Source organism: Microcebus murinus, chromosome 19 (genome assembly GCF_040939455.1).
Source record: "Microcebus murinus isolate Inina chromosome 19, M.murinus_Inina_mat1.0, whole genome shotgun sequence".
NCBI lineage: Eukaryota > Metazoa > Chordata > Mammalia > Primates > Cheirogaleidae > Microcebus > Microcebus murinus.
In genome coordinates this window covers 26,988,252-27,002,686 of record NC_134122.1, presented here as the reverse complement: position 1 = coordinate 27,002,686, position 14,435 = coordinate 26,988,252, and the positions used below count along the sequence as shown (strand labels likewise).

Sequence of the window (14,435 nt, the reverse complement as noted above, 5' to 3'; positions counted from 1 at the left end):
TAAGTTAACTCGAATAAAGCCCACTTTATTAAAAATATTGTTTGTGTAAATAATTCAAGAGCAGAATTACCACCAGGTGCTTTACAAGATGTTATGCCCCAGGTGATTGTCTTGACACCACAGACCAAGGTTTTTACCAAACTGCGGCAATCTGTGACCTGGAACGTCTGCTTGTCTTCTTTATCTTTTTCTCCTTGCTTCTCAAAGGGAGGCACGGGGGCTGGGGTCACAGGGGTGGCTGGGGTGGGGGGTGGAAGTGGGGGTGGGGGTGGGGCGGGAGTGGGGGCTGGGGAGGGGGCTGGGCCTGGAGCTGCAGGGGCAGTGGGCACCCCAGGCAGAGCTGTTTCCACGGCTCCGAGTTCCGACTGAGGCTTGCACTTCTTAAAGATGGCAGAGAGCTGGTACCGAGCAATGGTGTGGAATTTGAGAACAAACACCTAGTGGGCAGAGAAAATTGAAGGAGAAGATAAAACTCATTCTTATTCAGTGAGCCAAACTACCCTTTTGGATGACAGAAAAATAAGATGACACTGAAACCACCTGCTGATGTCGTTCTGCTTATTCTCCTAACAAAAGAGGGGAAATGCTGGTAATGTCCGAGCACTTCCTTTGAGCCAGGAATAAAGGAAAAGAAATTCTGTCTTCTGTCCAATTACTGTCCCCATTTTATGGGTGAAGAGTCTGGCTCAGAAAAGCTGAGCAACTGGCCTGACAAGCAGGGCCCGGATTTCACCTTGGACTGCTGGCCTAATCCCTCCAGGCCCACCACTGTCACCCACTGGCCTCGGGAACTACTCTGTATCCTCACCCAGGCACTCACCTGGGTATCTCCCCAGAGATGTCAACAGCTAACTTAGCACTTGTCCATTACAACCCCAGAAAATAACTCTCAGGAAATATGCCAAGAGCTTTCATGCATTGTTTTAACTTTCACAGCGATCCTATGAGGCAGACACTCTGATTATGGTTAAAAGATGAATAAAGTGGCACAGAAAAGGGAAGCATCTCACCTAAGCACACCCAAGTGTGCTGTAAATGGGGGAGCTGGGATTTGAACCCAGATGGTCTAACTCCCGGGATCAAGCTTGGCGATCGAGTCGCCCCATAAACTTGTCGGTACAGCCCTTGCACAAGTTATCAAGAGAGCTGGGGTGGGGGCTGCCTCTCAGAAGGGCCCTACCTCCAGCATCCGCATCAGGACATCTCTCCCGTTGCCACTCTCCTGCTCGCTCTTGGAGCGGATGCAGTCTACCAGGTTCAGCAGGAGCTTGCAGGACATGGTCTGGATGCTGCTGGGCAGGGACTCGTCGTCGATGTTCTTGGCAAAGAGCTGGACGGCGAGGGAGAGGTCACTGAGGGGCAGGTGCTGTCGAACGTGGTGCACGAGGTCAGCCAGTGTGCTGTAGGCGAGGGGCCTGTGGGCAGAGACCTCCACTAGTGCTCATTGCCACGTGGCCATGCTTGCAGGCCACCATGTGTGTCACTACCTGCCCCAGGAACACCACCACTGGGACGGCATAACCACCTAGAACATGTTTCATGCTCTCTGCTTCCCCTACATTATTCTCTCCCAGATATATGACTAAATGGCTCAAAGCCTTCTCTCTCTTTTTTTTTTAAGAGACAGGGTCTCACTCTGTCCTCCAGGTTAAGAGTGCAGTGGCATCATCACAGCTTACCATAAGCTTGAACTCTCCTGGGCTCAAATGATCCTCCTGCCTCAGCCTTCTGAGCAGCTAGGACTACAGGTGCATGCCACCACACCTTGGTTAACTTTTTAAATGTTTTGTAGAGATGGAGTCTCACTATGTTGCCCAAGCTGGTCTCCAACTCCTGGGCTCCAGCAATCCTTCTACCTCGGCTTCCCAAAGTGCTGGGATTATGGACATGAGCCATCAAGCCAAGTCAAATATTTTTTTATAATTTTTTTAAAAAAAAGAATTATATAGAAAACAAAAAAATTAATAAAGTCAGATAAAGTTTTATCTATAATTTAAGTCAAGACAATTATTTTGATTCCTTCCTTTAAGCTAAGGCACAAAAAGCAACCTACGGCCTTTCTAAAAATCCTGTAATTCTAAATAATCCAATGGGCAAGTCAAGGCCCAACAGCATGTGTCTGTTGTCACACTCATAACATTAAGTGCCAATAATCATCGCCCCTGGCATTTAACCAACCAGATATCATTCGTTTAATCTTGTACCTTAGAGTCTCTCGAGCAGTATATCCTGAGCCAATTAGTATGGATTCATCAAACAGCTTGTCCATGCAAGGAATGAACTCTAGAAGACAAATACCCATTGCATATATCACTAACAAAACCAATTATGCATTAAATTACTTCACAGTGCTTTCACAGTAGCAGTCTGCTATGCAATCCAGGCCTGAAAAGGGGCAGAGAGGAGACCAGAAAGATGCACAAGTTGTCTCACTGTAAGGCAGAGGCTTTGCTGAGCCACAAAAGCCACCACCGAAGATGCAGTCAGGGTCACGGCCAGTGTCAGAGAATGAAGTGAGCTTTGTGTGCCCTGGCAGAGACCTCGTTTTCAATACTTCACTGGAGGCACATTCCACTGTCCGAAACAGCTGCCACCATCACTCAAACCCAGAGAAGGGGACAGCATCTCCTAAATGCCCCTTTATCTACCACCCTGAAGTCATATATCTTAAAGGTTTTATGGTTAGTCATAATGAGAAACTAAGGATGTTTCTCAATTTAAATTACAGAGGTCTAGGAATTTTTACAACCTTTTCATAGGCCTGGGTCCCGAGTGATAATTCCCCACTCCCTTGACGAGGCTGACCAGAATCTCACTGGGGCTCCTCTCTTGCTCTAATCCTGCAGGTGGGACCATCCTCAAACTTTCTCTGCTCCCCAACCAGGGTTCCAAAGAAACAGCTGGTTGCCACTCAGGGACAAGTCACACTTCTGAGGATGTGCATACAGCATCGACAGCATTTCCATGCTCCTTTGGGGGAATTCAGGCTACAAACATCCAAAAGGATGCTTAGGTTCTAGAATAACTCTTCAATAAGTCTAATAAAGTACATTTTTTTTTATCAGCGAATAGCTACTGAAGGTCAAAGACATAAAAGAAATATATACAGCGGAGGGACAAGGTGCACATCTCCGGGTAATTTCCAAAGCAGGGCAGTGCAGGGAGGAGCCAAATGAAAGCAGCAAAGAGCAGTCCCTTCTGTGGTCTGAGGATGGAACGCCCCTGTCCTTAGTGAAGCGGCCAAGAGGAAGGAGGCACAGGAGGATGCAAAGGGCTCAGACACCAAACGCTGCAAGACCAGCTAAAGGACGAGTATAAACTGCAAGTAAAGGGAGAAGTTACAAGAAACTCTACAGCCACTGGTTTCCAGATCCTCTCCATGATGCAAAATCAGAATCTCTGGGAAAACGTGGAACTTGTTGAACACTCAGGTTTTTTCAAACCACTGGCTCTTCAGAATTAGTGCAAATGGGTTACTGATAAATACTTTTTTTTTTCAGATGCTAAAGAAGTTAGGCTAAGAGAAAATGTTAGTAGATGTAGAAATTTTAACTGTAACATACATTTTTTGTATTTTATGATAATCATGGTTAACATTTAGCAGAATTATTTAAATGTTTCTTTCAATCAAAACTTTTTTGAGATATAATGCTATTACCTATTTAAGTCCTAGGAACTACAATGGGCTTCAAAAAAAGTGTCCTATAATATATTTAAAAAAAACACCAAAACAACAAAAAAAAATAAGCCAACCAGTAAAGAGACTTAAAAAATCAAAAACTCTAAAAGCTGAATTGAATTCAACAAGTCTAACCTGATCAAACCTCAGAGAGTAGCAGCTCGGGAACCCAGCAATCTTGGGGAGCTGGTATTAACACAGATCAAAACCAAGCTTTATAGCCTCACAAGGGGGCCTATAGCCTCACGAGGGGGCCTCCTTGTGCAGTGATGGAACAGGGGTTACCTGGTAAGCATGATAGAGGTTTGTAACCTGTCAGCACGTCAACAGCAGAAGCCTCCTGCTACACAGGTCCCCAAAACACCTCCAAAATCCTTACTCGCATGGCAGGAATACTGGAAAAGTCACCTGAGAATGGCATTTGAGGCATAACTCATCCACTTCAGTAAACAGATTAAAAAATGTTCCACTTAAAATTCTATTTTGATATTGTTCTGAGATGAACACACAGGAGAAACCATAAACAGCAAAGGAAGTCGCCACAGACAAGTCAAATGGTAGTCAGCTCTGGACACCTCTAGAGGTCTATTCTGCAACCTGGGTGATGCTCAGGCAGGCGTCTGTTCTGTTATTTTTGGTAAAATTGTACATTTCTTTTGTGCACTTTGCTATATATGTTGAATTTCACAAAAGTGTTTTAAAAATATCTATATTCTTTTCAGCTATATCCACATGCAACAATCACACTATAATATTTATTTTAGTAGCACAAAAATACTTGAGCTTTACTGTATTAACTCATATGTAAGCACTCAAACTATCCTTCCTTTCATCTTTAAATACTATGTAAGGAAGCCCAATCTCAGTTTTATGAATGCTCTGATTTACACACTGTGGCAAACAGAACTTTTAATATGAAAAATAATTGAGGAAAATTATCATCTCTAAACAATTAAGATATAATTTCAACCTAGCACTTTGGACATATCAAATATGCAAAGTACTAAAAGATTATAAAACAATATGATTAACTAAAAAAGTATAACTACCAGATTAGCAAAAAGCAAGTATCAGCCTTTGTGCCATAAAAACAACCAATCTGTCATTTTCACAGCATGGAGAATAAAAAGTTTTTTGCTCACCTTTTAAAGATTGCTAGCTTTGAGTGTGGAAGCAAATGACTATTTGCAACTTCAAAATTATATGCAAAGGGAGTGAAGTATCAAAAGCTACTCAAGAGTGTAAGCTATGCCAAGAATAATCACATTAACTATGACTGTTAAGAAGACAAAGAGAACCTGGGTGCCAGGCAAAAAGAGACAAGCAGAGAGAGAGGGACAAGTGATCAGAGAGAGGGGAGGTGGAGAGGAGTAGTAAAGAGGGGAAAGAATAAACCCAAGATAGCCATCAAGAAAGCAAGGACACGTGGACGCTCGGCAGCACAGCCGAGTCCCCCTAGAGGGCAGCGGGACTCATGCCAGCTTTCAGATGAGATGGGATGAGATGAGACGGACGTACGGTTTCTCAGCTCTGTGGTGAGGATGTGTTTTGCAGCAATCAGAAGCTCCTTTCTGAGGTGTGCGGTCTCTGCTGGACAATTTGACAGTAGCTGTAGCATCCCTTTCACCATCTGCTGAGAGTACTTAGTCACCAACTCCTAGAAAAATAAGCAGTTAAACAACAGTTTCACTGACTGGTAAGCGTTAAGAAAAATCCAATTGTATTAGCTTTTGAAAAATTCAATAAGACTCAGCTTCATTCAAACAACCCTCATGAAGTAGCAAGCCTACTAAATAGTATCCGGAAAGTTTTACATAGAATATATGTGTGCAGGTGTGTACAATGCCACGTTGGAAATATGTATAGCCACATAAATAGCAGTTTCTTTTACACAGGATTATAGGTATCTTCTTTGTACTTTTGTGTATTTTCCCAACTCTCAACAGGGACTACGTATTGCTTCACTATTAGGGGAAGGAGGGCAATTATATATGGCAAGTTTTTTTTAAAAAAGTAAATACTTTTTACTTAGTCATTCCATTAGTAAGTAGTCAATGAACCAGAGACAACTCTAATCACAATCTCGTTCTGAGGGGTCTTAAGAAGGAAATTCACCAAGATAACTCAAGCAGGCTAAAATATCAAGGGGTACCTATTTAGATTTTTTAAACCAAATGTTCCATTTTGGGTTTTTTTTGAAACAGACTCAGGCTAGATACAGTGCAGTGGCATCATCACAGCTCACAGCAACCTCAAACTTCTGGGCTCAAGCAATCCTCCTGTCTCAGCCTCCTAAGTAGCTGGGTCTACAGACACGTGTCACCACACCTAGCTGATTTTTCTATTTTTTATAGAGACGGGGTACAGTCCAAGGACACAGAGTCTTTGGAAAGTAATTAAAGTTAAATGAGCTCATAAGGGCCAGGCTCGGTGGCTGGTGCTCAGACCAGCCTGAGCAACATAGCAAGATCCTGATGCTACAAAAAATAGAAAAATCAGCCAGGCATGGTGGCCCACACCTCTTGTCCCAGCTACTTAAGAATCTAAAGCAAGGCCGGGCGCGGTGGCTCACGCCTGTAATCCTAGCTCTCTGGGAGGCCGAGGCGGGCGGATTGCTCGAGGTCAGGAGTTCGAAACCAGCCTGAGCAAGAGCGAGACCCCGTCTCTACTATAAATAGAAAGAAACTAATTGGCCAACTAATATATATAGAAAAAATTAGCCGGGCATGGTGGCGCATGCCTGTAGTCCCAGCTACTTGGGAGGCTGAGACAGAAGGATCGCTTGAGCCCAGGAGTTTGAGGTTGCTGTGAGCTAGGCTGATGCCACGGCACTCACTCTAGCCTGGGCAACAAAGTGAGACTCTGTCTCAAAAAAAAAAAAAAGAAAAAAAAAAAAAAGACTCTAAAGCAGAAGGATCCCTTGAGCCCGGGAGTTTGAGGTTGTAGTGAGCTATGATGACACCATTACACTCTAGTCCAGGTGACAGAAACCCTGTGTCAAAAGACAAAAAAAAAAAAAAAAAGAGGCCACAAGTATGGGGCCCTAATCCAATAGAACTATGGCCTTATAAAAGGCAGAATAGAGAGAAATGTCTCTCCCTTTCTCTCTCTGTTTGCTATTTGAGGAGGCAGCAGGAAGGCAGCTGTCTGCAAGCCAGGAAGAAAGCCCTCACCAGAAACTAGAACCTTAATTTTGGATTTCCAGGCTCCAAAAAACTGAATTTCTGCTGTTGTTTAAACCACCTAGCTTATGATATTTTGTTAAAGCTGCCAAGCAAAAACAGTGACAACCACTCAGCAATAAAAAGTAATGGATTACCAATAAAATAACAAGAATGAATCTCAGCATTACTGCTAAGTGAAAAAGGCCAGACTCAAAAGGTTACATAAACTATGTACTATATGATTCCATTTATACAACATTCTGGAAAAGATAAAACTATTGAGCCTGAAGATAAATCAGTGTTTGCCAGGTACTAGAGGTAGAAGAAAGAAATTGACCACAAATGTATATGGGGAATTTTGGAGAGTGATAGAATAGCCTACATTTTGATGTGTTGGTGATTACCAACTAGAAGTATTTGTCAATCACAGAACTGTACACCCACAAAAGGTGAATTTTATTATATGTAAATTATGTCTCAGTAAATCTGACATAAAACAAAAGTCCATGACCTTACCTGGTAAATTCTGATGATATAAGCTAAAAATGACAGCGTTTTAATCTGAGCAGCAATGAAGTCAGCATACAACTCCTTGTTGTAAAGCTTATGTTGCCTGAATGAGAAATGAATAAAATTTACAATATTAGTTCTCACTTTGGGCAACATTAGTATTAATTAAAAGCCTATAACAATTACTAAGCCCAAGAGATTGTTTGATTTCTACACAGACCAGAACAGCACAGCAGCAAAAGTAAATGCTTCTACACTTCTATGCAGTTCCAAGTAACATAAAGGGCTTAAGAGCCAAAACTCAAATAGTTTGCGAAACCATTCCATAGCACTTATAGAAAATCAGTGCTAGACAGACCCCCTCAGTCAGCAGAGACAATCAGTGCACCATCTGCTCAATGCGAGACACTGCACAAGGGCCATACAGGTGATCAGAGCTGACCCTCCTCAGGTCCTGCCCTCAAATGACTCAGCCATGTAGGCTCCAAGCCAAGAGTAAGTGAAATGGTTTCTGGAGGAATGCTATCAAGTTTGAGAAAAGTCTTCACTGTCAGGCTTCAGAGGATGCATATAGCCTATTCAGAGATGATGGGTGAGGGGGAATCAAAGGGAGAAAGAACATTCTAGCACTCATGCTTAAAGGAACAGTGAGAACAAAGCTTTGAATGTGAGAAAGGCTTGGATATCCATGAATATCAGGTGAGCATAGTAATGCTGATATATTTCTAAATTTACAAGAAACCAGAAACCTGGATATTATCTCATATTTTCAAAATAAAAAACTAAAATAGCCATAACTATCATTGAAACAGAAGTTCAAAAAGTCAAAAATGCATGTAATTTTACCAAAATTTTATCATTCATAACTTTCCCATCTTAAGAATGGCCACAGGCCGGGCACGGTGGCTCACGCCTGTAATCCTAGCACTCTGGGAGGCCGAGGCAGGCAGATTGCTTGAGGTCAGGAGTTCAAAACCAGCCTAAGCAAGAGTGAGACCCCATCTCTAATATAAATAGAAAGAAACTAATTGGCCAACTAATATATATAGAAAAAATTAGCTGGGCACGGTGGCGCATGCCGTAGTCCCAGCTACTCGGGAGGCTAAGGCAGTGGGATTGCTTGAGCCCAAGAGTCTGAGGTTGCTGTGAGCTAGGCTGATGCCACAGCATTTACTCTAGCCTGGGCAATAAAGCGAGCAATGTGAGACTCTGTTTCAAAAAAAAAAAACAGAATGGCCATAGCAAATGTATTTTTACTTGGAATCAAAGCATAGTGGCAGCTAGCTACAGTGAAATCTCACCTGGCTTGTGCAGACACCTGAATTGCAATGGTGTTCATGATCAAGGGCACGAATTCAGCAACAACATTGTGGATGTTCAGTTTGTAGAGCTAAAAAGCAAACATATCAGATTTTCACGCTTCTATACTCTGCTGTAGCAAAATAATTTGATGTACCAAAGAATCATTGCATTAGTTAGCATGTGTGTACCATATAAAACTTTTTGCCACAGAAAATTAGACATAATATTGTCATAAAGAAAGAAGTCAAGAAACTAATAAGCAATACACATACCTGATACATTAAAACAACAATAATGGGCAATTCTGCTAACACTTTCAGAGAAAGTGATCCTCTTGGAATGATGGAATGCTACAAGATAGAAACAGGTGGGACTGTGGTTATCCTTGTGGCCTTGAAAATAGCCCCACCCAGTGTCCAAGATTAAGCATCACCCCTAGTGAATTAGACGGAAGGGAAAATACTGACACATCTTTGTAAATATCTGCAATGAAAGATCCAAATTGTGTTCAAAACCAAGTACACAAAACTAGCACTTAACATAAAAGGTTTTTATGTTTTCCTACATAATCAGTAGTAAAAACTTCCAGAAAATGCCATAACTTAGAGATTCAAATCACTAGTATTTATTATTTTACTTACTTAAAAGAACAGCAAAGAACACAATTTACCCAGCAATTTTATTCAAAGATATTTGTAAATGGAAAATGCTTACCATAGATATAAAAAAATTAGTCTTATTAAGGGTTCTTAAAACAGGTAAAGAAAATGACACACAAAATACAAATGGGCACTGGGCAATGGATATGAACGGACAAGGAAAAAGAGAAATACAAAGGAATGATACTCAGAAAACAAGTTTCTAATTCAAGAAGAATGAAAGAATGAAAGCTTCATTCACAATTTGGTTTCTTATTCATCCTAGCACAAAGTGAAACATTATGTATAACCATTTCAGTAAAACAAATATGGATGATAAAAGACTCTTAATTCAATCACAAAAACTGTCATAGTAAATGCTCAGTACATGTTACCTATGTGGCAGACACTACAAATATGATACAAGACATTACCTGCAGCTAATACCAGCATTACCTTCACAAAATTCCATGAGACAGGTGTTTCAGATAATGAGAGGGAAAATAAGGTCAGAACGCAGGATCATAAACTTTCCTAGAGTCAGAAAACCCGAGTGGTAGAGCTGGGACACCATGCTGGCGTTCTCTGCCCAGAGCCCACATCCTCAGTCACTGAACTGCAATTTTATCTGCAGTTATAGGGATGCTATTAATGTTAAAAGACTCAGGGATAAGGGACAGAGCAGAGGCCCTGAGCCCGCCTGCTGCTCCTCCCAGCAGCTGAGCCTGGGTTTCCAAGACGATCTTATCTTTACGGCCTGGCATCAAGCACACCCCCGGACAGCTCACTTTACCACTTCCAGGCTGCGCAGCAGGACCAGTGACGCTCTGCCAGGCGTATGTTTGTTTATGTAGCTTAAATGCCTCCACGTATTTAAGGAAAAAAAAGAAAAAACTTAAGTGGTCTGTAAGTCAGTATCTCAACTACAAGAGCCACGGATAGAAACAACTGTCTGCAAAACAAACGAGACACTTACTGTTCGTGTCTCACTGTCCTCACGCTCGGGATTGACTTTCACAGCAATCGTCGTTATCATACCAACCATTTCTGGAGGAGGGACTGTGTTCTCAGGGATCACCTGAGGGTTCTCAAAGTAGCGATTCTACAAAAAAAGAACAGAAATAGTTCTTTCTAAAGTAAAACACAGTATTCCTTCATAAAATGCACCTGACATTTGGAGGAAGAAACGACACTATTCTACATGTTTACGTTGCACCAGTCCCACAGTACTTGGCCTCAGCCATTCATTCACCAATCCCCTAAAGTATAAACCAACACACACTAAATGTTTACTTTTTACTCAAGACCACACAGATAACACAATAGGAACAATGTTCTCTCCCTTCAGCAACAGAAAAAAAAAACTTGCCTAAAATATTTTCTACTCTTTTTTTTCCTGGTTAATAAAAGATGAAGTATTAATACAAACCACAATGAAGCAGGAAAGAATGTACTCCATCATCCCTCTAATGAAGAGACTAGGAGCTAGTTCCTACTGAATTAACTTTTCAGATAGTCTCTAAATAGAGATCGAAGAGGGAACAGAAGCAAAGCATAGAGGACATCTTTAAAAGCCAGGATCTCACTTTCATCCTTCATTCTCAGTGGAATTTTAGCTTCATGTTAAACAAGGCAGATGCGAAAAGCAGCTCTCAGGCTCTGACAGAAGGGCAAGTGACAGGACATGACAACTCAAAGTACCTAATTTTAAGTTTTATACATTGTTCCCAGATTAAAATCCTTAAAATGCCAGAAAGAATCAATTTTACCATATGTTATCTAAAAAAAACTTTAAGCTTAAAAAGAAATCTTTAAAATAAAAAATTCTGACACATAAACAGATTTATAAACAATGATTTTTACAAAAGCATTATTTGTGATAGTAAAATATTGAAAATTGGGAAAACAAGCAGTAGGGAAAGGACCAAGGTAGAAGCATGCGACAGAAAATTATGTGGTCATTAAGAATTATGACTGCCAGAGAGTCTGGAAGGTGCTCCAAACTGGTGACGGCAGCCACATCTAATAAGTAAGAATGAGACAGGGTAGGAGATTTTCCTCTTCTATTCCATATACTTTCACCTTGCAGCACTGCTTGTAAAGAGTTCTTAACAATATTGAAAAAAATTTATAATGATATAGAAAAATACTGAAAATCTATGCCACCTCCCAAAAGTCTTTAAGACTGTGAGTTCAACCATATTTAAAATGCACAAAAGGAAAAACAAAAACAAAACCTCAAATGTCAGTGGTTGCTTCAAGTGAGAGAATTATGGATTTATTTTCTGATTTTTTCCAAAATTTCTACAAAAATATATTGTTTTTATGTAAAAAATAAGTAAGCCAAATAGATCAACCTAGATTTTAGCCATCACTAAACATCCCCTATTCTAAAGTCAGCATCTCCCCCCTACCCTAGTTATTTCTTCAACTGTTCAAAAATCCCTTTGGAAAAAAGTAATAAATTTAAACCATAGTAAAAACATACCACTACTTTTGGAAGCTCCTTATAAATCTGTTTCACAAAATCCAAAAAATGATGAATCTAAAAAAAAAAAAAAGACACTTGTTATAGAAAGATATTCATAAACAAAATGCTTATAAGAAAAATATTAATAATGATCTTCAGATATAAGAACTCACAAAATAGGTAAGGACAATGTCAGACTCAAGATACAAATAGGCAATAGATGTGAACAAACACAATATAGTAACTATCAAGAACTGATACATAGAAAATAAGTTTCTAATCAACAAGAGCAGAGATGAAAATTAAATGCCACTTTTTGCCTTTCAAAACTAATAATACACAATGTTTGAAAGGGTGTAATGAGAAAGACTCATAACTCAGGAAGCATAAACTGCTGAAATCTTTCTAGAAATCAGCTTAGCAATATATATCAGAAGCATTAAAACATTAATACCTTTGATTCAGTAATTCTACGAACCTAGTGTACAAAATAATTTAAACCATAAAGATATTCAGTAATAGCCATAGAAAAATTTGAAATATCCAGAAAATAAGGATACCTATAAGAAATATTATGTACTCATTAAAAGTTCATTTCATAAAGAATTTTTTTATGGCTGAGAAAATGCTTACATCTATTAAGAAAGAAAATGATCAGGATATAAGATGTTATAATTATGTAGAAAATATACATTAAGGTGAGGAAGAAGAAGAAAATCACCAAGACATTAAATTTTTTTTCTTAGCGACAGTGTCTCGCTTTGTTGCCCTGGCTAGAGTGCAGTGGCGGCATTGCAGCTCACTGAAACCTCACCCTCCCAGGCTCAATCTATCGTCCTGGCTTAGCCTCTGGAGTAGCTGGGACTATAATCTCATGCCATGATGCCCAGCTAATTTTTGTATTTTTAGTAGAAACTGGGTCTCACTCTTGCTCAGGCTGGTCTCAAACTCCTGAGTTCAAGGAATCCTTCCGCCTTGGCCTCCCAGAGTGCTACCACTACAGGCGTGAGCCACAGCACCCGGCCAAGATATTAACTATTGTTTTTAAGATGATAGGAATTCTATTTCATCATTATGCTTTTAATTTCCAAATAATTTACAACAGATATTTACTAATGTCACCATCAGAGAGGGTACTGTCGAATTTTGGCAAATGTTGAATACCTACTGCTTACTCTGTAGCTAGGTGCCAATCATTGTACTAAGAACTTTAACTTTTATATCTAATTTTCAAACAACATTTTGAGTATATGCTATGATTACCCCCATTTTACAGAAAAATCTCCCAAAGGTTCCGAGCTTACACAACATCACATAACTACTGACTTGCAGAGTTGAGACTCAAACCCGACTCTGACTTCAGAGCCCACATCTCCACTCTTGTACAACATGAAATGATTGACACTTTCTGGCACGTGAACCATATAAATACCAGAACAGAGCAGACAGACCTGCCAGTCTGGTCAGTTCATCTACTGAACAAATTCAGAGAAGTACTGATATACACACTGGGAAAAAAGTCACTGGTAAACCCATAAACAACTGCCTCCAACTTAGGTTGTATTTTTTACACTTAAAAACAGCACATGTTCAATCAACTCTAAAAGAGAAAAATACACACAGCAGAAGGATTTGTTGACACACTTTACAAATGCTATCAAGATAAACAACTTACTTCTTGTGTGATTGGTGGCCTGAACTGTTTGTGCAGCTCAATAATTATTCTTAGACAAATAAGAACATTTTCTTCATTTTCCGTCTTTAAAAAGAAAAAAAAAAGCATTTATAAAAAGTTATAACTTCTGAGGACTTAAAGATTAAACACTAATTTTCTAAGCATTTTCTGAACACATATCCTCCATCAACCAAATTCTACTTGATGTGTTGAAAATTCATAAGCCCACAGAATATAGCTGTTCCAGACAGAAAGCTTTTGTGGTCTTTTGTGGACCACCTGAAGGGTATCCACCAGCAAACTCTAATAATAACAATGAAGACAGATCAACTGGCTTTTACAAGTCCCACCATGAACTAAGGACTTCATGGCCCAATTGACACTTTCCACTGTTTGAAAATATTGCTGAGAGACCAGGAAAGAATAATCATTGAGCACCCCCCCACCCCCCCGCCGTGGACTGGACCCTCTGGTAAGCACTTTACAAATGCTCTGTGTGTAGTGGGTGCCATATTTGACCTATGAGGAAGTGAAGCCTCAGAGCAATTCAACAATGTGGCTGACGTGACACAGTGAATAAAGAGGCAGGGCCAATATCTGAGCCAACTTTTACCCATTCCAAAGCTCATCTTTCTGAGGGGCCCAGAAACACGAGAGAATTCTGAACACCTCAAGACTGAGAGGAGCAAGAAAATAATTTTAGAGATTAATTTAACAGGTACCAAATGGATTCGCTCCAAGAATTTGAGATATTTTTTATGAGCACCTACTATGTGTAAAGTACTTGCTTGAGATATACACAATGGAAAACACCATGTAAATGAATCCTGTGCTCTTAATCAACCACTGCCCAACTCACTGTCCACAAATTCTGCAAAGATTTCCACTATGTCTTATCAATTTCTCAGTGACCCAAACAATCTACAATTAAGTTATCTTTCTTAGAAAAAGTTGAGGAAATGGGAGGAAAGGGACATTAAGAAAAATTTTTACCCAT

General features: G+C 40.1%; 1 protein-coding gene across 13 annotated transcripts in view; it reads right to left on the bottom strand.

The window, feature by feature from the left end:
* TRRAP (transformation/transcription domain associated protein) overlaps positions 1–14,435 on the bottom strand; it is a 115,941-nt gene that overhangs the window by 91,794 nt on the left and 9,712 nt on the right. For all 13 annotated transcript variants that reach the window (XM_075995297.1, XM_020281534.2, XM_075995301.1 and 10 more), the window contains exons 6-15: positions 13,439–13,522; positions 11,782–11,838; positions 10,270–10,395; positions 8,928–9,005; positions 8,655–8,743; positions 7,360–7,456; positions 5,198–5,336; positions 2,205–2,283; positions 1,181–1,415; positions 71–437 (exon numbers count right to left, since the gene is read on the bottom strand). In XM_075995297.1, the coding sequence (XP_075851412.1) occupies positions 71–437; positions 1,181–1,415; positions 2,205–2,283; positions 5,198–5,336; positions 7,360–7,456; positions 8,655–8,743; positions 8,928–9,005; positions 10,270–10,395; positions 11,782–11,838; positions 13,439–13,522 (1,351 nt within the window). The remainder of the gene's footprint in view (positions 1–70; positions 438–1,180; positions 1,416–2,204; positions 2,284–5,197; positions 5,337–7,359; positions 7,457–8,654; positions 8,744–8,927; positions 9,006–10,269; positions 10,396–11,781; positions 11,839–13,438; positions 13,523–14,435) is intronic.